The sequence below is a fragment of the Misgurnus anguillicaudatus genome, chromosome 8, assembly GCF_027580225.2.
Source record: "Misgurnus anguillicaudatus chromosome 8, ASM2758022v2, whole genome shotgun sequence".
Lineage (NCBI taxonomy): Eukaryota > Metazoa > Chordata > Actinopteri > Cypriniformes > Cobitidae > Misgurnus > Misgurnus anguillicaudatus.
In genome coordinates, this window is record NC_073344.2 from 27,956,481 (window position 1) to 27,984,392 (window position 27,912).

The window sequence follows — 27,912 nt, forward strand, 5'->3', positions numbered from 1 at the left end:
CGATTGAAGCTTAAAGAAAAGTTCTGAAAAAAGTATCATTTTAAGAAACATTCAAACAGGGAAATTAATACAGTGTCATCAAACACACAACAAGAGGTCACAGAGGAAACACGGGAATTTGAGTCATATAAAAAGACATTACTGTGACTTTAAAGACTATAGTCTTAATGAAAGAAATAAAAAAAACACATTTCCACACTCAATTAAGATGCACTTTACAAAGATTCAATTTCAAACACCTCTCAGTTCAGATCATTACCCATCCTATATGTGTGTTAATGTCAAAATGAAAAATCTTTCAGTTCAATACAGGGACTATTAGGTTTTACTGTAGCAGAACATTCAATCCCTTAAAAGATCACTTCATTAAAATACAACCAATGATATCTTTGCTTTCCTAATGACTCAGATCAGATACTTTATTAGTCGACTCTACAAGAAACAAAGGGAGTGTCATCCATTCATATTCATATTATAAAATCAGTCATACCAATTAACTACACACATCATTTCTAGTTTAAATACTAGATTCTTCGTTTTTTTAGATGACAAATCTAACCTTAACAACAAATTGTTTGTATGGTTTTAATTTACATGAGGTGTTCAGATGTGTAATGTGTGCTTTAAAGAAAGCGAGTGAGATGTGAATCCATGTGCAAAAGGTGTTTTAGTGTAAAATCCCAATAAGGGCCAGCAAACAAATCCGACAGGGTAAATCCAAATACAGGCTGGGGTTCAGGGCAGGCAGAATAACAATCACAATCCAAATACAGGCGCAGGTCAAACACAGGAACAGATACAGATAACAGGTTGCAGATACACAGATACACAGATACACAGGTAGCAAAATCACAGGCTGGGCTTACTAGAGTAATATTCAGCAGAGGACAGGTGAACAGGAAGTGACTTAAATACAAAAAAAAACAGGAAGTGTGAAGCGTGACATGGCATGATGAATTTCAAAATAAAAGTCTGAACAGAGCAGAGAATCAAAATACAAGTTCAAATGACAAAAATACACAGAATACAGAAAAAACACAGAACAAAACCTTACAAGATGCAAAAAAATGCAACATTTTCATTTTGTATCATGGCTTTTATGTTTAGTTTTAGTATTTTCACTTTAATGGAAATAAAAAGGTTATTAGTCAATAACTGCAATAACTCACAAATGTGTCACTTTAGTCATTTTATTGGTATTTAACAAATTTGACTGTCTTTAGCTGCAAAACCCTCTAAGTGCATGTAAGCTTTTTTGCAAAAACCTAAATTTCTAAAAAAAATCCACTTCTTTGGACAAGACGCAAAAAACAGTTGCAAAATAGTTTTTCATTACGTAAGAAGTTAACAAACGGATTACATTCTGATAAATTGAAACTAAAATTTAAAGCAACAAACAAAAATCCCTGATATTCCATGACTTGGACAAAAAATTCCCTGACTTTCAATGTCTGGAAAAGACCTTTTCAATTCCATGATATTCCAGAAATTCCATGACCCATGGGAACCCTGAGTGTTAGTGCAGAGCCTCTGCCAAACATGAACACGGTTTTCTTTTTGTGGTATTTGGGGGCGGTTGGCAAATGTACGAGGGAAGTTTATTTGAACAGATCCTTGTCCCCAGATCCTTCCCATTCAGACTGCTCCATAGACCACAATGCACCTTGATTGTGATGTCACAACAGCAACACACCCGGTGCAGGCAGTTTTCAAATTGATCTTGGGGTGCTTGGGGAACACACCTGCGGTATTTGCACTTACTTTACCCAAGTGATCAAGGGATTAGCGTTTCCCAATAATGGTGTGTTCACATCAGACGTGAATGAAGCGTTAAGCATGAGTGATTTACATGTTAAGTCAACACAAAGACGCGATAGAGGCGGCAATTAGGACACAAATTGAACGTTCTGGGTGAGTTGAAAAATCTGAACTTTGACAGATATTCCTGTCGCATTAACCAATCAGGAGCTTGCTCTAGTACTGACGTGAAAATGATGTAGCGAGCTGCAGCAGAAAAATTAAACAACAATGGAGGACAAAATCATTGTCGCTGTATAAGGACATCTTGAGTTGTATAACACGTCTTCCTATTTTTATAGAAACAGGAATAAAAAGGATCTTGCTTGGAAGAAAATTAGTAAGGAGTTTGGACAACCTGGCTCTTTACTCAATTTGAGCTATATATTCATATTGAGACTACAAGCTAGCTAAAGCCGGCAAATTGAGCGTATTCACTTCTGAATTTCACGCACAAATGACACAAATTTCACACGCAAATTAACTCAAAATGTTCAAGCGTCCAACTACATGCGTGATTTATTCGCTTCTGGTGTGAACGCACCGTTAGAAGTGAGCTTTACCCTCCCGCTCTATAGGTGGTACCCAGACAATTTTTTTTTTATTTTGCCACTCATTCATCCTTAAAGGGGCGTGCTCCTGCATGTTCACGTGGTAAAGTGACGTCCATGCATAACCTCTATTGAACTCCTTTTAATTAATATACAGTGTGTTTTGTCCCTTATCCCTATATACTACTACATTATTATTTGTTGTCTGTTTGTTTCACAATGTGTTTTCTGTACAGCTGCAACAATGCAAACTTGTGGAAAGCGCAATAGAAATAAGAATGAATTAAACTGAATAACACTATGCAAGTCCCCCAAAATAACACAACAAAGAAACATGTGTCTGTCTGTGTTATTCTTGTAGTGTTATGTGACGCAGTGACACCGAGTGGTCAGTAAAAACTCTGAATGCAGCATACAGAGGTTCAGTGAATGTGTTTTTGAATGTGTGTAAGTGTGTGATCTCATGCGGTTTACAGACGCTGTAAAAGGACAGAATACCGGCCGTCCAGTCCAGATACACACCCACTCTCTTACCGCTGTTTTCTGGCAGTCGAATGACTTTTTCTTTCTTATTGTGACGGGCACTGAATCTATTAACAGACCAGTGCAAACTCCAGGACTTTTCATTGTGTCCCAACTCACAGTCGTCAGTCCAGCCTTTCCTCTCGATTCCCTTATATGTCACAGATATTTCAGTCCGCCTCCAACCGCACCATTCAGCCTCCCAGTAACAGCGTCCGGTCAGACTCTCTCTACACAGAATCTGAGGGAGAGCATCAAATCTCTCGGGATGATCAGGGTAAGACTGCTCCAGTCTCGTGTTGGTCACTTTTGTGTTTCCTTCGGACAGAGCGAGATTAGGGTGGGCCGTGTTTGGATCCAGTGTGAGATTAATGGCATCTAAACACGAGAGGACAGAATATTTATAACACAACACAACAACAATGACTACAGGGTGTGTGTGTGTGTGTGTGTGTGTGTGTGTGTGTGTGTGTGTGTGTGTGTGTGTGTGTGTGTGTGTGTGTGTGTGTGTGTGTGTGTGTGTGTGTGTGTAGACTTACATTTGTGTAGTCCTGTTGTTATCCTGAACTCTCCCCCGTTATCCACACTATAAAGAAACACACAATTTACTATTACTATAGTATTACTATAGTAAACATTTAAATATTAAAACCCCTTAACTGTTTGCATAACTATTAAATCGATATAACAGACTAAAATTAAAACAATCTTTACTTGTTGGAAAGCTTTAAGAGTGTAGTTTTTATATTTCCTCAATATTTTGCAAAAATAATGATGTATTGAGGGTAATTTTGTAAAATGTCATGGGCCCTTAGGTGGGCTCACTTGTTATTAACACTAATATCCAATTAAAAATCTTGACCAACCATTGGAAAGCTCCAAGAATGTAATTTTCATATTTAAAAGTAGTAATAATAATGCAGTAACAGTAATTTATTAATTTGTGACAATAGTATGCAGCAAACCAATGACACCTAGTGGCCTTTGTTGGTAAAACGAAGGTTATGCAGATAACCACGGTTCTATTTCGTTTCTTCTGACCGCCAGAGGCGGTGCTTACAGCACATGAATGTCCATCACACGAACGTGCAGGTCGAGTATTACACCTGTGACATGGTTGACGTCATCGATGTGCCCCGGCACAAAAGAGAAGTCGACCCAGGAAGTGACCTCTTGGCAATCTTCTCGTGTTCACTCCGAGTGACAGCCAAGCTCTGACGGTCATCCGAAACTCATAGAACCGTGGTTATCTGCATAACCTTCGTTCTATTTCGTTTCTTCTGACCGGCAGAGGCGTAGCTTACAGCACATTTATGACTAGTACCTGCAAAGTCATGAGGAGTGCTTACCCATCTAGAGATGCTGTGACGGGCTCGGGATTATTACTGTCGTCAGGGGTTTATGGGGGACCACATTGACCCTGTAGAACCTTGTAAAAGTGCAGCTTTATGCCCAGAAGGCTGCTCTGCATATGTCAGAAAGGGGCACGCCTCTCAGTGATGCCCATGAAGTTGCTACACCCCTTGTGGAGTGTGCTCGGACTGACTGAGGGTTTGGGGAGCCACTCTGCCTGTAGGCATGCTGGATAGCCTCCACTATCCACCTAGACAATCTCTGCTTGGAGAGTGCCTGACCCCTCCTTGGCCCTGTGTGGCAGATAAACAGGGTGTCACACTGGCGGAATCCCTCCGTTCTCTCGATGTATGTCCTGAGGGCGTGCACCGGACATAAAATCTCTGCCCTCAGGTCTGACCCCTCTTCCTGGGCTGACTTGAAAGCTGGCAGGCTAAGTGGCTGGTTGATAAATGTAGAAGAGAGGGTCTTTGGGAGAAAGGGGGGGTTTGGCCATAGCGTGACTCCGCCGTCTCCGGAATGCCACTGCAGGCAATCATTACTGACTGAGAGTGCATGCAGTTCCCCGACTGGCTTAGCTGATGTTATGGCGAGGAGTAAGGCTGTCTTTAATGAGAGCCAGTTTATGTCTGTCGTCCTCAACGGTTCAAATGGTGCTCTTCAGAGAGCCTGCAGCACCAGAGGGAGATCCCACTGGGGTACCTGGTCCATCAGGGGGGTCTCAATCGGAGAGTGCCTTTCAGAAAACGGGTCACCAAGGCATGTGATCCTACCGTGCTCCCTTTGACTCTGCTATGCTGCGCTGAGATGGCAGCTGTGTACACCTTGATGGTGGAAGATGCAAGTCCTTTGTCAAAAAGTGCCTGAAGGAACTGCAGGATGGTTGGTAAGGGGCAGCATGTTGGCTCCTGTCCCTGCATTCGGCACCATTCAGAAAAAATGTTTCCACCTGTTTGCGTAGAGGGCATTGGTGGAGGGTGCCCGAGAGCTGTTAATGGTGCTGACCACAGCTGGTTCACAGAGGCCTAGCAGAGGGTCTGGCCCTTCAGTGGCCAAACCCATAGCTGCAGTCGAGCTGGATCCGGGTGCCAGATCTGGCCACACATTTGTGACAGGAAGTTCTTCCTCACTGGAAGGCACCAGGGTTCTTCATGCAGTAGCCGCAGCAACATCGGAAACCAAACTCTCCCTGGCCACCGAGAAGGGATCATTAATGTCTCGTGGTGTTCCACTATAATCCTGTGCAGAGTGGGCAGGATTAATGGTAGAGGGGGAAATGCATAAAGCCCCCGTCTCGGCCATGCATGCGCCAGTGCGTCCTGGCCCAGAGAGCTAGGGCCGGAGAGGCTGAACCAGAGGGGGCAGTGTGTTGAGTCCTGACTGGCGAAGAGGTCCACCTCTGCCCTGCCATAATGCTCCCAGGTGGTCTGTACTACCATTGGGTGGAGTCTCCATTCCCCCGGGTCGGGGTTCTGGCGGGACAGGCGATCTGTGGCTCTGTTGGAAATGCCTGGTAAATACATAGCCCGCAGACTGGCAAGGTGTTGATGTGCCCACAGCAAGAGCTGCTGGGCTATCGTCAAGCACTGCAGTGATCTGTGGCCTCCCTGGTGGTTGATGTAGTACACCACTGTTGTATTGTCGGTCCTCACCAGTACGTGTCTGCCTGCCACTTCCGGGAGAAAGTGTTGTAGGCCAAAAAATACTGTCTGTAGTTCCAACACATTTATGTGCTGTTGCTGCTGTAGCGGACTCCAGCAGCCTCAGACTGTCCGGCACTGCCAGACTGCACCCCATCCTTCTAGGGATAGAGCCTAAGGGAACCCTCTGCGTCAGGGACTCCCTCATCCTCCATGGGCGGAGGAGCTTTCGGCAGCTGTGCGTGGCCCCTCACTAGTTTGTGTACATGCTGTGCAGGATGAAGGTGGAGGTCGTCAAGACACTTTCTTCAAGCAGTGGTACAGGAAAAAGTTTGCATCTTTCAAGAAGACTGATTATTTTGCAAGACAACGCTCCATCACATACATCACAAGTACTCCACTGCATGGCTGGCATGTAAAGGCCTTAGAGATGAAAAAGTAATGACATGGCCCCTTTCTTCACCTGACTTAAACCCTATTGAGACCTTTTGATCCCTTCTTAAGCAGGACATTTACAGTGAAGGTAACTGTACACCTCTCTGAACAGTGTCTGGGAGGCTGTGGTTGTGGCTTCACAAAATGTTGGTTCAGACCAGATCAAGAAACTGACTGAATCCGTGAATGGAAGGCTTGTGACTGTTATCGAAAAGAAGGGTGACTATATTGGTCACTGAGATTATATATTTTTTTATTTTTTATTGTTTTTTTTGTAAATTTAGAGTTTGTTTGTTGTTCTCACCTCAACAGGCGAAAAAAAAGTGAGATGGCAAAATCTTTGTTTTTCATTTAGTTGCCTAATAATTCTGCACACTAATAGTTGCCTAATAATGGTGTACATAGAAATATTCTCTAAAGAAAGCCAAAATTTCACTTTTACTGCTTGAATGTTTTGAGGGTTTGTTGGCATTTTGAGTTGACCAAGAGCGTTGTAGTTGTACAATAACAAAAGTAATCCTCAAAAATACAACCTGCCCAACAATTCTGCACTCCCTGTACACCTGAGATGAGAATTTTACACACAGCGTAAGTCTTGTCTAGTTTCCCATTAACTTCATAGAATCCGAAATGTGCCCATATGTCCACTTTCCATGGAAAAGGGTGCGTTTTTATTTACCCGTCTATCACGGTCACCTCGCTCCGCCTCAGCCATCTTGATTGTTGTTGTTATGCCCTCGGAAGTAATTGAAACTTCACAACTTTATTGTCCAGTCGAGGCCAGAAAATAAACAGTGACATAATCGATTATGGCACTTTGCTGCATCGATGCTGAATCATGCATGCGCGCATTGCGATGCATTGCCGAATCGATTATTGTTGACACCCTTAGTCCTGTGTCTGCCTGTCGATTAGTGTAATGGCCCCTTTTTCTAAGAGAGTGTTGATCTCTTGTCTTAGGGCTAGGGCCTTCCCTGGGTGGCTCACGATGGTGTCTTTGACCCCTCGGAATCTTTGACAGAGTTGCCAGCACACAGGGGTCTGGTCGGTGTTATCGCTTTCCAGCGTTCGAGATGCTGGCTGGAAAAACGTCCGACCACCGGCATTATGTTGTCACCGTCTGCCTGTACGCTCTCTCTGGTCTCTAGAGGGGCGACGAGTCTCGGCTCGGTTATCCTGTGCAGAGCCGCGAGTCCAGTGGTAGGGCGACGAAACCCATATGTGCGTCGTGACTCCTGACGGTTAACTGGCCACGATGCGAGTGCGGGCGGTGGCCCCCTCGAGGTTGGAGCTCTGTGTCTAAGCTAGCTCCCCCGGCGGAGACTGGCAAACTGTTGTCTTGCCTGTACTACGTGTGTGCTTCTATCCAGGGCCTGTTGTGCGGCCTGACCAAACAACTCCCCTGGGAGAACAGGGAGGGAGCGAAGGACTCTTCTGTCGGGCTCTGCCAGCGGGGACTGGGCTAGCCATATCTAGCGGCGGGCTAAGGTTAAATATGACAGTCTACCAAGTTCTCTGGTCATATAGGCGAGGGCCTGGAGTGACGTATCACACAGCTCCTGAGACGATGTCTGGTCTGTCCCTTGCAACGTCTCGGTAAGGGCCAGCATCAGGTGTGACATTGAATTTCCAATGCATCCCATACGTGCTGCTGTGTCATAGCTTCTTACAATTAAGTCGTCTGTGACACGGCACTGTGCACGGGGGCAACAGGCGTCAGGTCTTAAAGCTTCATTGGGTGATAGCACCAGTGCTGCTACTGGTGGTTCTATGTTCGGCATGTTCTGAAGACCATATATGGGTGCGTCCTGCATGGCCGGCAGTACCCTGCAGTCCCTGGGGAGATGGAAAAGCCATCTAGGGTCCGCCCAGCATCTCTGCAGCTCTTCAATATACGGGGCTGAGGGTGGCATTACCCATGTGGAGGGCTGTGTGGAACCTCTAAAAAAGCATTCTGCTTGGGTACAGCCTCTGGTGCTGTATCCAGTCCCAAACGGGCTAATGCTGCCTTTAAGACTGGCTGAACTGACGCTCGACCAGCCTCTGATGCCGCCGTTGTACTCTGACTTGTGACCTGGGAGCCGGTCTGAGAGCCATGTGAATGAGATGTGTCTTCCCTTTGTCATGAGAAGTATCGAGTTGCTGGTCCACCTGGGCTAGCCTAGCTGTCTGTACGGCTACACTTAAGCAAACGCAGTTCATGCAGGCCTGTTCCGTTAACCCCTGCCTCAAATGTTCTGTGTGGCCATCCTCTGGTTCGAGGGGGGCCTTACATCCCGCACAGGATGACTACATATGCAGCATATTGATTGCTGCTACACTTGGTCAGCTAGGTGGGACAACACCAAGCTGGTTAATTATACAACACAGTAGCCACCGGCAAGTACACCCTGGCTCTAAGTAGACTGCTGTACCGCTGCTTAAGTTTATAAAAAATAAAGACTCTTAATAACAACAATCTGCTGCAACAATAAGAATTCTGTAAATTATGTCAATAGATTATCTATAAAGAATATTAGCGTTGTCTACTTTCATCGCGAAGATTACGCTCTAATTTTAAACCTATCCATAACAACTGAAATGGCGTGTTTGCCGGTAACTGAAAAAACAACTGTTCACGGCGAGAACACTGTTTGGCGACACATGTTGACAGCAGCAAAATGTACAACTAAATCTTAACTAATGACTTACCTTAGATGAACCGGAGCTGACCGTGGAATATAGTCACCCGCGAGTCCGCGGCAATATTCCCTCTGAGGGAGGCCACTCAGCGCTGGTTTTTGAAAGAATTATGGCTAACGCAGTCTATAGGAGGGTAAACCAGTTGGTTACAGATCCAACCTCTACGGGTAGCGAAACTTCAGCGTCTTAGTCCAACTTCGATCCTGCTTCAATCGCGAGAAGATGCATGAGGTCACTTCCTGGGTTGACTTCTCTTTTGTGCCGGGGCACATCCATGACGTCAACCATGTCACAGGTGACTTTGTTGTTACTAATACTCGACCTGCACGTTCGTGTGATGGACATCCATGTGCTGTAAGCACCGCCTCTGGCAGTCAGAAGAAACGAAATAGAACCACTAAAAGTGTGACAAAACATTTTTTTGCGATTTTAACTTGAAATTTGGATTCAAAATCTGAACTAGTTGAGATGTATGGCTTTATTTATGTTATTTTTTATTTTTGCATTTTGGGCATTAAACATTACCTTTTTATTTTTTTATATAAAATAAAAACTTTATTGCACTATTTCTATTTGTAAAATTTTTTTTTTATTTAATATTAATAACTACTAATTAGGCTTCTAGACCAAAGAATGTCAGAGTTATATTAATTTGAAGGTGCACCTCCCCCACCACCCAAATAGGAGGGGTGGCAGTTAAGGGGTTAAACACAGTCAATGATCATTAGCTCGTCCACTTTTATAGTTTTTTAATAAACAAATAGATCAAATCAATGTCCAACATACTTCAATATCTCCAGTTTGTAGTTTGGATCGTTCAGTTTATCCAAAAGCCGCTGGACTCCTAAATATCCCGGATGATTGTAGCTCAGATCCAACTCTTTGAAATGTGAAGGGTTTGAATTCAGAGCTGAATCCAGAAAAAAACAACCTTCCTCTGTCACCATACAGCCAGATAATCTACAGATAACACATCAACATTCAGAACATCGACTGACTCCATGAAAAACATCTGAGAGAAAGAAAGGGCAGAATATTGTGATTTATTTAGGCCATGTTTACATTAGAGCATTTGCGTTTTAAAACGGCATTTTAAAATGAAAACGATCCTCGTTTATACTGGCATTTTAAAAAGAATCTTCATCCACACTATACACCACCATAAATGCATGAAACATGACCAATCGCGTAACTGGGCATGCGCATAAAAGTGTAAAATAACTTATTACTCTAATAATAGCTTACCTTTGCGCATTTATGCAGCCTAGTGGGTGTGCGATATTGACAAAAATTCATACCTGGGTCTTTTGCTGGCAACTACAACAGACACTATTTTTGAACGTATAAAAATGTGTTTGGGAAAGTCTTATACTGTTCTAGCTCCCCCCTACAACATATTAATATGATTAATATGTTAATTTTTATTTTATAACTAAACAGAAAGGTATTTTTGATTTAAAAAGAAAGCATTCAAGTGAACAGTACTAAACGAACTTGAAGCAAAAATAAATTTCAGCAAATGCAAACTTCAATCAAACATAAGAGGTGAAGTATAGCTTTAGCCTACAGAAATGCTTATTGCATTAATTTTTTAAAGTGTGCGAGGTCCGTGCACGTCCTCCGCTAGCAACACGGAAATAGCTAAAAGCGCAAGCGGCTTAACGAGCATTAAATATTAATGACGTTGAGTTTATTGTTTTTATTATTTATATTCACAAAACTTATCAAAAAAACATTGATTAAAATTAAGAGACAAATTATATGAAACGAAATTCATTTTAAAGTAGCAAACAAAACTTAAATTAAACTCGAAATAAAGTCTGACCCATTACAATTCTCCCTTCATATTGGCATTTACAACGCCCTATGGCGTTTAAAATTACAGTATATCTTTCGTAATAAGCTAACTAAATTTAAACAAAACATAAACAAAATTACAACAATTCAAACTCAACAATACTCAAACATAAATATCAAACAGACATTATCTATAAGGATACATGTTAAAACAATCTGATATAGCGTTTATAATAGCTGGTTGGTAGATGTTTACTACTTTTGGCAAAACCTCCATTGCAAACCCCCATATACCTGAATAAAAATAATTTTTACTTTGAAAATGATGCGCTGTCATGTTAACATCAGCTGTTCGTTTACATAAGACTCCGTCTTCGTTCATTTACACTCAGCGCAACGACTGAGTTCTCAAACTAAAAAAGGGTCTTCATCGTTTGCGAACTAATCCGTTTATGAGGGTCGAAAACGGTGGTGTAGTGTAGATGAAAGGCGTAAACGTAGCAAAAGTAACACGTTTTAAAGGATAAACGCATTAATGTAAACATAGCCTTAATGGTTATCTCTAATATTTACTTCAGTTCTGCTTGACTTTGTGTTTATAATCTTACTCAGGTAATGTTGGGTTGTTAAACTTTTAATCCACCCATGGGTTAAAACGCCCCAACATTTTTTGAGTGTAAACTTAAGTATTGTTGTACTATAAAATTCTGTTTGTGTTTGTTGTTATGTTTGAATGACTGGAGAAAAATAAACTACTACTAAAATAAACTACTACTAAGATAAATCCTGCATTGCTTTGTGTAGATTTCTAGGAAAATTGTAAGATTAAAAATATAGGAATGTATACTTGGTCACAACTTGTCACAACCCCCTGTGCTGATAGTGATCAAAGACTGTTGTCACAGCTGTTTATCCAATACAGTGGGGGTTAAAGGTGATCTTCTGATTGGTCAATTTGAATGTATCAAGTTAGGTTTAGTCACATGGTCAAGAGATAGAGGATAAAGGTCAATGTTTTTAGGAGCTCTGGGCTTTTGCATTTTGGCTTTTGCCTTTGCCTTTTCCCCTTTCCTTTCTTTCTTCACCTAAGTTCTGGGGTTCGGGCCATTAGGCCTAGATTTCAGTTCTCAAGTGTGAATCTCTTTCTTCTAAACTTTCTTTCTCTGTTCTCCATCTTATCAGGTAATATCTCACATACATTGGAAACAGTCAATTGTTTGTATTATTTACCATTTCATGCATTTATAGTGTAACCATTTCAACTGTAACTTTAAGTCAGTACTGTAATTAAACCTTTTCATTTACAAATCTGTTGTTTAGTTTTGATTTAAGGTTAATGCTTAAACGCTCCATATTGCAATACAATATATTTGTACTCTAGCAACGCTCTCAGACATATTGTGTCCGAAAACCGGGGAATGATTGCAGTTTTGTTCTCCTTCCGAAACCTGAGATCCCTTACAAAATAAAAACCCCTCTGATTTTCACTTCTTTAAATGTAGGTTACTTTCTCTTTTGCTGTGTATGAACCTTGTTTCCCTGTATTCCAACCAAATTAACTCTTTCCCCGCCATTGACAATTTATCTCGTCAATTAAGAGAAAATATTTGCATTAAAACATGTTCCTGATGAGTTTTTATGGTTATCTGTAATCCCGCACTTACCCAATTTATAAAAAAAACTGAAGCAAATATTATTTATTAATTTTAAACTACGTGTATGTTTTGATAATCGTTCTGAATCTGATCTCTAACAACATTCCTTCACAAAAATGTTTTGCTAAAATTTTTTTATTTTTAAACAAAAATACACATACTTAAGAGTTAAGAGAAAAAAATATAGATAGAAAGGTTTTTTTTCCGTTTTGTTTGTTTGTTTGAAAGCAGAGGGTCTGTTATTTCATTTGATATACACTCACCTATGAAAACCTGTTCAATTTCTTTTTAATGCAATTATCTAATCAACCAATCACATGGCAGTTGCTTCAACGCATTTAGGGGTGTGGTCCTGGTCAAGACAAACTCCTAAACTCCAAACTGAATGTCAGAATGGGAAAGAAAGGTAATTTAAGCAATTTTGAGCATGACATGGTTGTTGGTGCCAGACGGGCCAATCTGAGTATTTCACAATCTGCTCAGTTACTGGGATTTCACACACAACCTTTCTAGGGTTTACAAAGAATGGTGTGAAAAGGAAAAACATCCAGTATGCGGCAGTCCTGTGGGCAAAAATGTCTTGTTGATGCTAGAGGTCAGAGGAGAATGAGCCGACTGATTCAAGCTGATAGAAGAGCAACTTTGACTGAAAGAACCACTTGTTACAACCGAGGTATGCAGCAAAGCATTTGTGAAGCCACAACACGCACAACCTTGAGGCGGATGGGCTACAACAGCAGAAGACCCCACTGGGTACCACTCATCTCCACTACAAATAGGAAAAAGAGGCTACAATTTGCACAAGCTCACCAAAATTGGACAGTTGAAGACTGGAAAAATGTTGCCTGGTCTGATGAGTCTCAATTTCTGTTGAGACATTCAGATGGTAGACTCAGAATTTGGCGTAAACAGAATGAGAACATGGATCCATCATGCCTTGTTATCACTGTGGAGGCTGGCGGTAGTGGTGTAATGGTTTGGGCGGTGTTTTCTTGGCACACTTTAGGTACCTTAATGCAAATTGGGCATCGTTTAAATGCCACGGCCTACCTGAGCATTGCTTCTGACCATGTCCATCCCTTTATGACCACCATGTAATCATCCTCTGATGGCTACTTCCAGCAGGATAATGCACCATGGCACAAAGCTCGAATCATTTTTAAATTGGTTTCTTGAACATGACAATGAGTTCACTGTACTAAAATGGCCCCCACAGTCACCAGATCTCAACCCCATAGAGCATCTTTGCAAATCTCCATCAACTGCAAGATGCTATCCGATCAATATGGGTCAACATTTTAAAAAAATGCTTTCAGCACCTTGTTGAATTAATGCCATGTGGAATTAATGCAGTTCTGAAGGTGAAAGGGAGTCAGACACAGTATCAGTATGGTGTTCCTAATAATCCTTTAGGTGAGTGTATTTGTATGTTTATATATTTTTTAAAAAGCATTTTACAGGAAGGCATTATGTGAAACTTTTGTGAAATCACAAAATATGCTGGCGGGCAACTTTAAAAAAAAAAAGGTTGACACGGAATGAGTTAAGTGTCACTTACTTATAATGGTAAGATGATTGCAACTTATGCTGTTTGAAAACATTGTTATGAGCCTCAAACCTCAGTATCTCCAGTTGACAATGTGAACTCTTCAGTCCATCAGAGATGAGTTTCACTCCTGAATCCTGCAGGTCATTGTTACTCAGCTCCAGATCTCTAAGTGGACAGTTTGGTGATCCGAGAGCCGAAGCCAAACTTTCACAGCACTCGGCACTGAGACCACACATCGCCAATCTGAACAGAAATATTATACATCCATGTAACCACACTTGCACGTGTGCTGTCCTCAGTACATTTCATTTTCTCCAATATTTTTAGAATTTGGCCATCCAGTATGCAGATGCCTAGCAAGCTATAGCCGTCATTTCACAATCTAGGTTAACAATAGATCTGATATAGTCAGGCTATGAGTAACCTACTTCTAGACAAAATACATTTTTGAAATGTTGATATTTAATGTGGTTTTTGCCAAAGTAACTTGTTGTGAGATGTCTGAGTGATTACAAGCTGTTTGCGTTCATTTATTGATTTATTTTTGAGTTATAGTTAGATGTCTATTCAATTTTCACTCACAGCACCAATTTTGCCTCGTTTTAACCTAGACGTCTGGGATGTGTTTGGACGGCTAGATGTCTTTTAAAAGCAAAATTGCTTGCTGGGTTTTGTCCATGCCTACAAGTTATTGTGAGTCAATGTGCAATTGTGGTGTGGTTGCCGTCACCATTAACCGTGAAATACAGAAGCAAACCAAAACGAAGAATGAGAATAGAAATCTAATTTAAATATATATTTTTATCTCTTTTTTCATATGTATTTATCAAATATGAATTACTGAGCATGTGAAGTGACTATACCAAGTCTCTATTGGCGCTTTTCCATTGCATAGTACCCCACGGTTTAGTTTAGTTTAGTTTGGGTCGGGTCAGCTCACCTCACTTTGGCGTGGTTAGCTTTTCCATCGAGTTTAGTATCACTTTGAAGTGGGAGGTATTATAGGCGTGTCGTTATATTTGCCGTGCCTGCTGGAGATGGGTCTGTCTGCGGACCGCAAGAGAGGGGCGTGCCGTTAAGGGGCGTAACTTTTAGCAGGGGGCGTAACTTTAAGTTGTCCAAGTTACACAGAACCACGCGAGACGTCAGGACGAGATGTTGTCATTCTGTCTTCTCTTCTGCCCGCATAGAGATACGGCGGCTAAAGGCGTTATTAAAGTTGCTCATCCAAGCGCCCTCATGTTTGTTCGTACCAATTGTAATGGACGGGAAGCCGACTGACGAACATCCTTTTCCCGAGAAATGGTTCGGCTACGACACATGTTAAGAAGTCACGCCAGGGGCTGAATTACGTTCGACCGTTTCAGGTAAGCTCGCTAACGTTAGCTATGTGTTGTTAGCCTAATGTTAGATTTGTGAAGTCCGTTCTATGATTACACTTATGATCAGTAACGAGTAGTTAACAAAATGCAACAAATCTTGCATGGGTTTCATTGCTCACCTATGTATTTTCCTGTTTGCGATAGTAACGTTAGATATTGGTGCATTGGAATCTTGCAGTTGTTCCTGTGGGTTGTCGACATTTCAAATGACAGTTAGTTAATTAATGACCTATTGGACGTCATAACACTGGAGTTAAAGGATGTGTGTACTACTGTCTCGTTTTTAGTGTATCTCTCTCAGGCCCTGTTCTGTTTAAGTATGGGTGCCATTGTATATTCTCATAATGTAAGCTTATTTTAAGTACAAATGTAAAATATGTTTGTTTATGGTTATTATTTTCACAGCTGCATTGATGTGAAGTGATGCAGTGGACAACTTGTGAGGGTGATACCATCCACATGCACCTTAACTGTGATGCAGAAATATAATAGGATGATCCATCTGTCTACACTTCAAAATCACAACTCAACCTTAAACAACCCATATCTGTTATGGTAAAACAATGTGGCGGTTTTCCAGACAGGGCTTATACTGTTCCCGGGCTAAAATGCATGTTTGAGCTACTGTAATTAAGAAAACACCTTGTACTGATACATCTCAACATATATCAGTGCCATTGTTTTGTTTCAAGATGCACACCAGTCTTGTTTTTGTAAGGTTTGTTTGTAAAAACTAAAATGTCCTAACATAAGTGCCCAGTCCTGGTTTAATCTAAACCATTGGTGACCAGACCTGTGTCTTGAGATCTACTGTCCTGCAGAGTTCAGCTCCAACCCCAATCAAACACACCTGAACCTGCCAATCAAGCATTTCAGGGCAACCTTAAAATTATAGTCAGGTGTGTTTGTTAAAGCTGGGTTGGAGCTGAAATATGCAGGAGGGTAGATCTCCAGGAACAGGGTTGGTCACCCCTGATCTAAACAAAGGGTTTCCAAACTGTGTCCTGCAAAGTTTAGCTCTAACCCTAATCAAACACACCTGAAGCAGCCAATTAAGGTCTTACTAAGCATACTAGAAACTTACTGGCAGGTGCTCTGATGCAAGTTGGAGCTAAACTCTGCAGGACACCGGCCCTCCAGGACTGAGTTTGGGCACCCCGACTAAGCCCTGCCTGGGAAACTGCACCAATGTGTTGAGCTGGCACCATTGGACATTACTGCTGCTGAGAAACAACCACATTTCTCAGCTCTACACAGGGTTGACATTGGATGCATTATTATTATAAAATGCATTCATGTGCACTTTACCAATACTGTACATACATCAACAGCTTCCAGCTATACACTTGGGATCAGCTCCTGATGCCTCTCATAATGCTGTGTTATAATTTATTGCAGGGTGATCTTGCTGAAAGGATATTTTTATAAACCTTTACAATGTCACCAGATGTTACCTGTTGTGAATAATTATTTTATAAACCTTTACAATCTCACTAGTTGTTACATGTTGTGGATAGTTATTTTTATAAACCTTTACAATGTCACCAGATGTTACATGTTGTGAATGGTTATTTTTATAAACCTTTACAATGTCACCAGTTGTTACATGTTGTGCATAGTTATTTTTATAAACCTTTACAATGTCACCAGATGTTACCTGTTGTGAAAAGTTATTTTTATAAACCTTTACAATGTCACCAGATGTTACCTGTTGTGAAAAGTTATTTTTATACACCTTTACAATGTTACCTGTTTTTATTGTAAAGGTTTATAAAAATAACCATTCACAACAGGTAACATTGTAAAGGTGTATAAAAATAACCAATGTTACCTGTTGTGAATACTTAGTTATTTTTATAAACCTTCACAATATCACCAGATGTTATCTGTTGGCCATTTCTTATAAAACCACGTGAGCTCTGTAGATTCCTCTTAAAACTTAAAAAGAATTAAGTTTGCAAATGAATTTCATCTTGGTTTAATACCTATTAAACTGTCTGAGGTGCACATTTTCTTAAAAAAAAAAAAAAAAGACGAAATCACCCTCACTGTGTAACAGTTCACGATTTAAATATTGGTATGCCTCGGTACTTTAATAATTTTAGGTTGGTAAATATGTCCATATATGCCGTATATGGCCATATTGTCTACCCACGTTAACAATGACGATGGATGAGACAATATAAGACCATCCGAGCGTCTTATGAAGCTTCCTCCGTGTCCTCAATTTAAAATATTTACGGCAGTAACGTTATTTGTCATTACGCTAAAGTTGAAAGAGAGCTAAACAATCTTACTATTAAACTAGCTATCGGATGTGCCGTGTCAGTTTAGAGGAAGTCGGACATCTCGCGGGATTCTGTGTGACTTGGACAACTTAAATTTCCGCCCCCTGCTAAAAGTTATGCCGCTTAACGGCACGCCCCTCTCTTGCACTCCGCAGACAGACACTATTGGCCTGCTGTGACATCATACAAGTGAGAGCGTCCTTGTACATTCCCATACAGTTATTTATTTCTCAGTCCACCACAAAATTAAAAATTTACCACCACAAACAGATGTTTGCACATCGCGTTTATCACTATACCTCTGTCTCACATGACAGTTTCTGTACAAACACCCACGGCATGGTTGCATTTAAGCATATATAATCCTGACGTGCTCGTCGCAAATGTTCCGCCACAAATTGCAAGTCTGGAAAAAAACTGTTATGATGTCCCTGTTTCTCAACCTGTGGATGTTTTTCATTGCTAAATGGGAGTTTGGGAACTTATAGCAGAGCAGATGACAACATGTTTGCTCGAGACAGCACAAGCTAGCAGTAGGCTAAAGCTAATATTTTACATTATAGCGATGACGTGACGATTCTATCAGACCAATCAGTGATCTACAGTGTTTTCGCGTCATGTTTGGTATCAGCTCGGGTCGCTTGGAACCCCAACCGAGGTGGTACGAAAAAAAGTATCGGGTACTACGTACTGCACCCAATGGAAAAGCTCCCAAAAGTAAGCTGACCCGACCCAAACTAAACCAAACCGCGGGGCACCACGCGATGGCAAAGCGCCATATGTTTCTAACCGGTGACATTTGAAGGTACAGTAGAAAGGATTCAATTGACCTTCGTGAAGGCTTCACACAAAGCAATAAAGACATAATGCTACAAGGATTCTGTTTCAGATCTCTCAATCCTTGACATTTATTGAAAGAAACATTATAAAAAGTTTCAAACTGTACACAACCACCTTCTGATTCTTTTCTCACAATGGAAGCTCAGGTTAAGATATTCTCAGCTTTCAAACTCTATATTTTGTTATATGTATAGACCAGTTCAAATGATGTAAACAACACTGGTCCAGAAACACTTCCTGTTACAGTTTGTGACAGTTATTTTTTTATTTCACATATATTATTATCTTTAAGATGTTTGTTTAACTTCAGTTAATTCAGGTTTATATGTTCTGTTGGTTTATTTTATCCCAACATTTATCTAGTGTTAAAAAACGGAAACAGGAAGTGCTTCTGGACCAGTGTTGTTTACATCTGTTGAAATGGTCTATAAAGTAACTTTTTTGCTGTGATTTTTGCTGTGAACTCAAAAAAAGTGCTTCTTCATATGTAGATAACACATGTTGACACACTCAACAAATGAAGTGAAACAAACCTCAGTATCTTTAGTTGACAGTGTGAACTCTTGAGAGCATCAGAGATCAGCATCACTCCTGAATCCTTCAGGTCATTATCACTCAAATCCAGCTCTATCAGCGGACAGTTGGGTGACTGTAGAGCCGAAGACACAATTTCACAGCATGCTTCATCCAGACCACACCTGCCAAACCTATCAAAATATCAAATATTTCGTTGTTACGCAGCAACAGTGGCGCAGTGATACTTAAGCTATGCAATGCAGTCTGAACCGTAGGGTTCCCGGGGTATTTTATCACAGATAGAACGCGTTTCAACCAATCAAAATGAAGGACCAGAACTGCCGTTTTCTAATGTAGAATCAAACTCACTGGGCTTTTACGCAGCATCTCACAGCCGGGACGAGTCTTTTGTAGTCTGACGTGTTGTACATCTTCGCATCAAACTCATCCAAGGCTTTCTCTGACATCAGCAGCACATACACCAGCACCGAACATATGGAAGATGGCACGTATCCACCCGGATGAGCTTCTGAGTTTAGATATCTGTGAATGTCTGTCCATAATGAACTGTCTTTGAGCTCCAGTAAGCAGTAAAACAGATTGACTGAGACTTCAGCTGAGATGTCCTGAACATGGATTTGTTTTTTAATGTAGTTTGTTGTTTTCACAACGCTTTCTGTGCTGTCTTCGGTGTGCGTCAACAGTCCTTTTAGCAGCTTCTGATTGGATTCCAGTGAAATCCCTAACAGAAATCGCAAAAACAGATCGAAATGTCCTGTCTTGCTCTGAACGGTTTTGTTAACCGCCTCCCTCAGAAAGTCATGCAATGTGATGTTTTGCACTGGAGCTCTTTTCTCTTTGAAAAAAACCTGAAGCTCTTCCATGTTCTTGTTCAGATAGCAGAGGAAGACGTGCAGCGCGGCCAGAAACTCTTGAACGCTCAGATGCACGAAGCAGAAGACCTTCATCTCATGAAGTCCGGCTTCCTTCTTAAAGATCTCGGTGAGCATTCCCGTGCCCTCGGAATCTTCGTTCACATCAATCCCACATTCCCTCAGTTCTTCCTCATAAAACATTGTGTTTTTCTGCTTTAGCTGCTCGAACGCTAGCTTAGCTAACTTCAAAATCATGGCTTTATTTGATTCTAAGAGCTTTGTACGAACTCTCTCAGATTTTCGGTCATACTTACGGTTCTTCATATTCATCTGTATTAGCAGGAAGTGAACGTACATTTCGGTGAGCGTCGTGTTGACATCACTCGTGTCGTTCTTGATGAGAGTCTCCTGAAGAACGGTGGCCGTGATCCAACAGAACACAGGAATGTAGCACATGATATAGAGACTACGAGACGTCTTGATGCGCACGATGACGTCGGAGGCCTGAGCCTCATCTTTAAATCTCTTCCTGAAATACTCCTCCTTATGTTTGTCGGTAAATCCTCGCACCTCCGTGTACAAACCTACAAACTCGGGAGGGATCTGATTGGCCGCCGCTGGACGGGAGGTGACCCAGACGAGGGCTGACGGAAGCAGATTCCCCCTGACCAGATTTGTAAACAGTTCATCAACGGTCGATCTTTCCTCGATACTCGACAGTATTCCGCTTTCGAAATGTAAAGGCAAGCGACTCTCATCGAGTCCATCAAAGATAAATGCAAGATTACAACTCTTATATAACTTTGCTTTATCGACTTCTTTCAGTTCAGGATAAAACACCAGAAGAAACTCGTGGAGATTGAATTCTTTATCTTTGACAAAGTTAATCTCTCGAAACGGCAGCAGGAACATGCAGGATATATCCTGATTGGATTTCCCTTCCGCCCAGTCCAAGATGAACTTATGCACGGACACGGTTTTTCCAATGCCAGCGATGCCTTTGGTCAGAATGATCTTTTTCTTATTATTTTTCTGAAGTAAATGAAATATTTCAGTGCAGCTGATCGACCTTTCCTCTGATTTCGGGCTCTTGATGGCATCGTCGATCTTCAGTATCTCATGTTCTTCATTGACTCTTTCAACATCTCCCTCTGTGATAAAGAGCTCGGTGTAAACATCCTTGAGAAGGGCTTCGTTTTCCTTTTTGCCCTCGAAAATATGTTCTGCTTTTTCTTTCATGTTTGTTCTGTGACTTTTCAAAAATTCATTCAGTGCAGAATCCTCTGTTGGGAAATAAAATGTTTTTTGTTTACACTGATTTGCATCAATAATAAGTGTTGCAGTAATTGTTTAATGAAACACATTGTGATTTCTTGCCCACCTGTTTGCTTCTCTATGGGCTTTAAATGGTCTCTCTGAATCACTGTGAAAGGACAAGAATAAATGATAATGAATGAAAATGACAATATAAGTAAAATATAACTTGGAAAATGTGTTCTGCAACAAAATGTGCACACCATTTGGGACTGGGATTAATTTGCATATTTATATCTATGGCCAGAGTTGGGCGACTAAGTGGAGGCGAGGATTCATTTGCATATTTATATCTATGGCCAGAGTTGGCCGACTAAGTGGAGGCGAGGATTAATTTGCATATTTATATCTATGGCCAGAATTGTGCGATTAAGTGGAGGCGAGGATTAATTCGCATATTTATATCTATGGTCAAAGTTGTGCGACTGAGTGGAGGCGAGGATTATTTCCGTTACTAATTTGCATATTCATAAATCCAGGTATACTAAATAAAGTGTGTAGTTATACAGAAATTCTATATAAACTTGAAGTGATGTTAGGCCTTAATCTCTCCTTTTCTCCTTCAGTACTTATTTTGGGAGATCTTTCTACTACGAACGCTTCAAAAGAAAAATAACGTAGCTTTATGTTATCAATACTCGCAAAAAAAAGAAATATTATTAAACTGAAAAGACAGAATAAAAGTATCTATTCCCCAATGGTTCAGTCTATTAAGACACTTTCACACTTGAGAAAATAATCGCCTTACTTGGAGATAAAATGATAGAAAAAATATGGAGCCCTCTGCTAAAGTTATTGGAAAAATGAACCTGAAAATGAAATAACATATTACTATTATTGTGTAAATATATTTGATGTTAAGTGACTTGAGTACAGGGGGTCTTCTTTAAGATGTGTCAGTGCAGTGCTAAAACCTGTGTCCAGACAAACTCAACACCCTCCTACAAACATACAGTGTCTCTCGCTCCATGTGCTCTCTCATTACCTTCTGATTGCTTCATCTCCAACTGTTCAGCCAACTGATTTTGGTTTATCTTTCTCAAAATGTTTATTGTGATCTTCACAGCTCCTTCCGATCCAAAACACTCCAACATTTTATCCACCGTGTCTGTGACATCGGCCTTTTCTAGTTTAGAAGCTGGAATTGGTCCATCATGTCTCAGGATGCTTTTGAATCTCTTCAGCTTGTCTTCCTCCAGGTCATCCAGCGTAACATAAAGCAGTTCTAAAACAGATGCCATCGTTCATCTCTCACCGACTTCTGCTGGACCAGACGAAAAACAGTGAAACGCAGAGGATCCTTTGCAGAAAAAAACAGGTCATTCAAACTATTATACCAACAATGTTTATTAATGTTTTAGAATATAAGTAACAAATATGATGGAGCTTGTTAACCTTTTCTCACATATATTTGCATGAATGAATGTGCATTATAATTTAGACAACACAATGGGGCAGGGGTGTCCAATCCTGCTCCCGGGGACCGACTATCCCGCAGAGCCCAGGTCCAACCCCAATCAAACACACCTGCCTTCAATTTTCAAGTAATCTTGAAGTCCTTGATTAGCTGCTTCATGTGTATTTGATTTGGGTTGGAGCTAACTTTGCAGGACAGTCGATCGGCAGGAGCAGGATTGGACACCCCTGCACAGGGGCGTCATGCACCACCAACTTTTCTTTAAGGGGGCACAATTCAATTCAATTCAATTTTATTTATATAGCGCTTTTCACAAAAGTTAATTGTTGCAAAGCAGCTTTACATGAGTAGATGTAAAGGAGAACACAGAAAATCAATAGATAATATAAGCAGTAGAACATAGCGACTAAGGTTAAGCCGTACAAGCAAGCGTATTAATAGTGTTACATATACAGTAAAGTGCTAAGCTAAGCCAAAGTTGGCTGACTCTCCCTGGGACTAAAAACCCCCTAGGAAAAAAACCTGGTGGGAAAAATCCTAGAAGGACAAAAACCCTTGTATATATATTAGATCGAGTAAGCACTCTTGCGGCGGCGTTTTGAACCAGCTGTAGCTTGTTTACCTGATTTGCATGGCATCCCCCGAGTAACAAGTTACAATAGTCTATTCTAGAGGTCATCTGATGCAGACAGCATATGGCGTATTTTTGAGATATTTCTAAGATGGAAGAATGCTGTGCGGCAGACGTTGGATATATGACTATCGAAGGATAAGTTGCTGTCGAACATTACGCCTAAAATCTTAACCGTGGACGATGGCACCAACGTGCAGCCATCTATGGACAACTTGTAATCTGACATACTATGTTTGTAGCGATTTGGTTCAATAATAAGTATCTCAGTCTTGTTGGAGTTTAGCATAAGAAAGTTATGTGCCATCCAGTCCCTAATATCATTAATGCAGTCTGTTAGCTTAGCAAACTGGTGGGTTTCGCTAGGATGTGACGAGATGTAAAGCTGGGTATCATCCGCATAGCAGTGAAAACTTATGTTATGTTTCCTGATAATGTCTCCTAGAGGTAACATATATAACGAGAATAGGATAGGGCCTAAAACTGATCCCTGTGGTACGCCGAATTTAACCGGGGAGTGATATGACTCTTCCTCATTTACATAAACAAAGTCATAGCGATTGGTTAGATACGATCTAAACCAGGCCAACGCCTGACCACTGATGCCAACATAGTTTTCTAGTCTACTGAGTAAGATTCTGTGATCTATTGTGTCAAAGGCTGCACTAAGGTCTAGTAATATGAGGATTGAGATTTCACCACCATCGGATGTTAATAGGAGGTCATTTGTAACTCTAAGCAGCGCTGTCTCTGTGCTATGGTGGGGCCTGAATCCTGATTGGAACTTTTCATATGTATTATTATTCGCTATGAATGTGCGTAGCTGGCTTGCCACTACTTTTTCTAATATTTTAGAGAGAAAAGGTAGGTTTGAGATAGGTCTAAAGTTATTAAGATCTCCCTGGTCAAGGTTTGGTTTTTTAATGAGCGGTCTAATAACTGCTAGTTTGAAAGCTGTTGGAACGTGTCCTAATTCTAGAGATGAGTTAAAGATATTTAGTACCGTGTCTGACACTACATGAAATACCTCTTTTAGTAATTTTGTGGGAACGGGGTCTAGTATACAGGACGATGATTTGGATGACATTACTAATTTAGAGAGCTCTTCTATTGTAGTAGGTTTAAATGACTCAAGAAGTTCGTATGGTAATCTAGAGGTAGATGTACTATTGGGTATAGTGGTGGCCGCTTGCGTAGTTTCAATGTTTTCCCTAATAAACATAATTTTGTTAGTAAAGAAGTTCATGAAGTCATTACTATTGTGTTGGAGTTTACTATTTGTTTCTGTTTGTTCGTTGTTTCTAGTAAGTTTCGCAACTGTGCTAAATAGGAAACGAGGGTTGTTATGATTTTCTTTAATAAGCGTACTGAGATAGGTAGATCTGGCGGTTTTAATAGCCTGTCTGTAGTGTTGAACACTCTCTTTCCATGCTGAACGCCATACCTCTAACTTTGTGCTTCTGTGGTTTCTTTCCATTTTTCTGGCTACTTTTTTAAGGGCTGCAGTATGATGATCATACCATGGAGCACAGTGTCAACAGCTCACAGAAATTTGTGCATACACAGACATCAAACGAAATATTATAGAGCTTTCAGTCTTTTCCATGGCACTTACATTTCTAACAATTTGAAAACCCCTGCTTTCATGCAAAAACCTCCAAAATAAAAGTGATGACTAACTTTAATATCAAATACTATTCAATCGGAATAATGACACATTTGCATCATATTTACATTTGAAACGGCATGTTTTATTTATTTAAGTCTTAATGGCTTGTTTAATTGTGTCATTAATGCATTTTGCACAACAACTGCATTATCATATAAAATTAATGTAATTTTAAATCCATAACGAAACAACGAAAATGACATAAGCTATAGCCATGTGATTGATTTTAATGTTCAATAATGATTTAAAAAAAATATGTTTAGATAAAATTATTAGAGGAACGGATTTTTGCATTAAAATAAAATAAATATGGTATCAGAAAAATATTAATTTATTTTAGAAAATATGACACATTGATGTAGATTAAACTATTTAACAGTATATCAAATAATCAACCTTAGAAATATACGCAAACAGAATAGGCTTATATTAACACAAAACATAACTGATAATACTAAAACAGTGACAAAAAAGGTTTCTAATAAATACACTTTTATTTAATAAAGGTTTTAATTGTTTGGGATAGCCTCGGCTGTTAAGGATCCATTCGTTCTATCATTAACAGTGTGAAATGAAGACGTATTTTGACACAGCTCTTATCAACGCCGGCGAAGGAGGTACGTGGCAAACTAAAAAAAAAGAGAATTAAAAACAAAGGAAATAGAAGGTCAGAAAAGGGTTGCCTGGAATAAGTTTTACAAAGTGGTAAATCAGGATGACACCAGTGCAGACTATGTAATTTGTGCGTTTAATTTAGGCTCTTTATTTATTTATTTTTGTCCCATGTGCGCCGATCGGAGACTGAGTTCACTGCTGATATTCGGAGCTTTAGTCTCGCGGCTGTCATCAGCAGCGCCTTGCATCACCCAGTCATCGGATGGCGGGCGGGTGCGGTTTTAAAAACCGGTCGGAAACGTTGGTGCGGATGGATGGCGGACGGATGATGAGTTTTGTGATGCGGTTGCGGATGAAATAATAGCCCATCCGCGCATCTCTACTGTTCAATATCTCATTAATGCAATTATCTAATCAACCAATAACATGGCAGTTGCTTCAATGCATTTGATGGGGTTCTGGTCAAGACAATCTCATGAACTCCAAACTGAATGTCTGAATGGGAAAGAAAGGTGATCTAAGCAATTTTGAGCGTGGCATGGTTGTTGGTGCCAGATGGGTGATGGGTCGTGCTAAGTTTTCACAGTCTGCTCAGTTACTGGGATTTTCACGCACAACCATTTCTAGGATTTACAAAGAATGGTGTGAAAAGGGAAAAACATCCAGTATTTGGCAGTCCTGTGGGCGAAAATGTCTTGTTGATGCTAGAGGTCAGAGGAGAATGAGCCGACTGATTCAAGCTGATAGAAGAGCAACTTTGACTGGAATAACCACTCGTTTACCGAGGTATGCAGCAAAGCATTTGTGAAGACACAACACGCACAACCTTGAGGCGGATGGGCTACAACAATAGAAGACCCCACCGAGTACCACTCAGCTCCACTACAAATAGGAAAAAGAGGCTACAATTTGCACACGCTCACCAAAATTGGACAGTTGAAACAGGAAAATGTTGCTTGGTCTGATGAGTCTCGATTACTGTTGAGACATTCAGATGGTAGAGTCAGAATTTGGCGTAAACAGAATGAGAACATGGATCCATCATGCCTTGTTACCACTGTGCAGGCTGCTGGTGGTGGTGTAATTGTGTGGTAGATCTTTTCTTGGCACACTTTAGGCCCATTAGTGCCAATTGGGCATCGTTTAAATGCCACAACCTACCTAAGCATTGTTTCTGACCATGTCCATCCCTTTATGACCACCATGTACTCATCCTCTGAAGGCTACTTCCAGCAGGATAATGCACCATGTCACAAAACTCGAATCATTTCAAGTTGGTTTCTTGAACATGACAATGAGTTCACTGTACTAAAATGGCCCCCACAGTCACCAGATCTCAACCCAATAGAGCATCTTTGGGATGTGGTGGAACGGGAGCTTCGTGCCCTGGATGTGCATCCCACAAATCTCCATCAACTGTAAGATGTTATCCTATCAATATGGGCCAACATTTCTAAAGAATGCTTTCAGCACCTTGTTGAATCAATGCCACGGTAGTTCTGAAGGTGAAAGGGGGTCAAACACAGTATTAGTATGATGTTCCTAATAATCCTTTAAGTGAGTGTATTATATATATATATATATATATAAATAAAAATATACGTAAGTAACATTTTTTTAAATGTATACATGTACGTGTGTATTAATATATATAACAGTTACATAATTATTACACACACAAATATATTATGCAAACACAAACTTTTATTTTGTATGCGATTATGTTTACATTTTCTATATCTGCACTAACGTGTTGTGTCTCTATAGAGACGGTCAAAAAAGATGAATAAATTGCTTTGTTTTATTTAAGTGATACCGTTGAAACCGTCTCTAATTATAATGTTGATGCAGCTATCATTATGAGGACTTTTATTAAGCTTATAGTTGTTGTTGTTGTTGTTGTTGTGATCTCTTTATTTTTTTTAAATAATTTCCATGTAAATCACTTTGAATTACGTTTGTGTATACATTTTGTTATAGCCTATAAATCAACCCGATATTTTCAACCCCCTAAACCTCACCCTCACAGAAAACTTTAAGCATTTTTAAATCGGGAGTTGTCTGACACACACTCGTTACTAAATATAAACGTATTTGTGGCCAAACCTTCTCACATGATTTATGATAAAGTTCAACTCAACTCAAACTGTCAAGAGTAATTGCGTAACGTTAACTAAGTCTTACCACACCTACATAAAGTCTTACCTTTTATATAGAAACACAAATGATGTGCACTTTAAGTCAGATCTCGAAATTTGATGTATAGATGTGGTTTTACTTGAAGAGCACCGAAGACTTTTATAAATCCATGCTGAACCGAAACTCGGAAGATTTCCTGGTTACTTATGTCACCTGCGGGACGGGTCTCGCCCACCCCTACTGGA

At 40.4% G+C, this 27,912-nt stretch overlaps 1 protein-coding gene and 1 long non-coding RNA gene across 4 annotated transcripts; one reads left to right on the forward strand and one right to left on the reverse strand.

Annotated features, from left to right (window-relative positions):
- LOC129450844 (protein NLRC3) lies at positions 1 to 27,883 on the reverse strand. Of its 3 annotated transcripts, none has more exons than XM_073870647.1 (9): positions 27,734 to 27,883; positions 22,182 to 22,457; positions 21,264 to 21,305; positions 19,377 to 21,165; positions 19,025 to 19,198; positions 14,051 to 14,224; positions 9,767 to 9,940; positions 3,410 to 3,456; positions 5 to 3,248 (listed from the first exon to the last, which is right to left on the reverse strand). In XM_073870647.1, the coding sequence occupies exons 2-9, from the start codon at positions 22,435 to 22,437 to the stop codon at positions 2,698 to 2,700; spliced, it is 3,207 nt and encodes a 1,068-aa protein (XP_073726748.1). In that variant the 5' UTR covers positions 22,438 to 22,457; positions 27,734 to 27,883; the 3' UTR covers positions 5 to 2,697. The 3 variants fall into 3 exon arrangements, with proteins under 3 accessions (XP_073726749.1, XP_073726748.1, XP_073726747.1); XM_073870646.1 differs by having other exon boundaries at positions 22,182 to 22,496; XM_073870648.1 differs by lacking the exon at positions 9,767 to 9,940 and having other exon boundaries at positions 1 to 3,248; positions 22,182 to 22,496.
- On the forward strand, positions 15,013 to 17,019 carry LOC129452549 (uncharacterized). Its single transcript, XR_012370791.1, has 2 exons — positions 15,013 to 15,348; positions 15,769 to 17,019. It is a non-coding gene; the product is annotated as an uncharacterized lncRNA (long non-coding RNA).
- Positions 27,884 to 27,912: the final 29 nt, after the last annotated feature.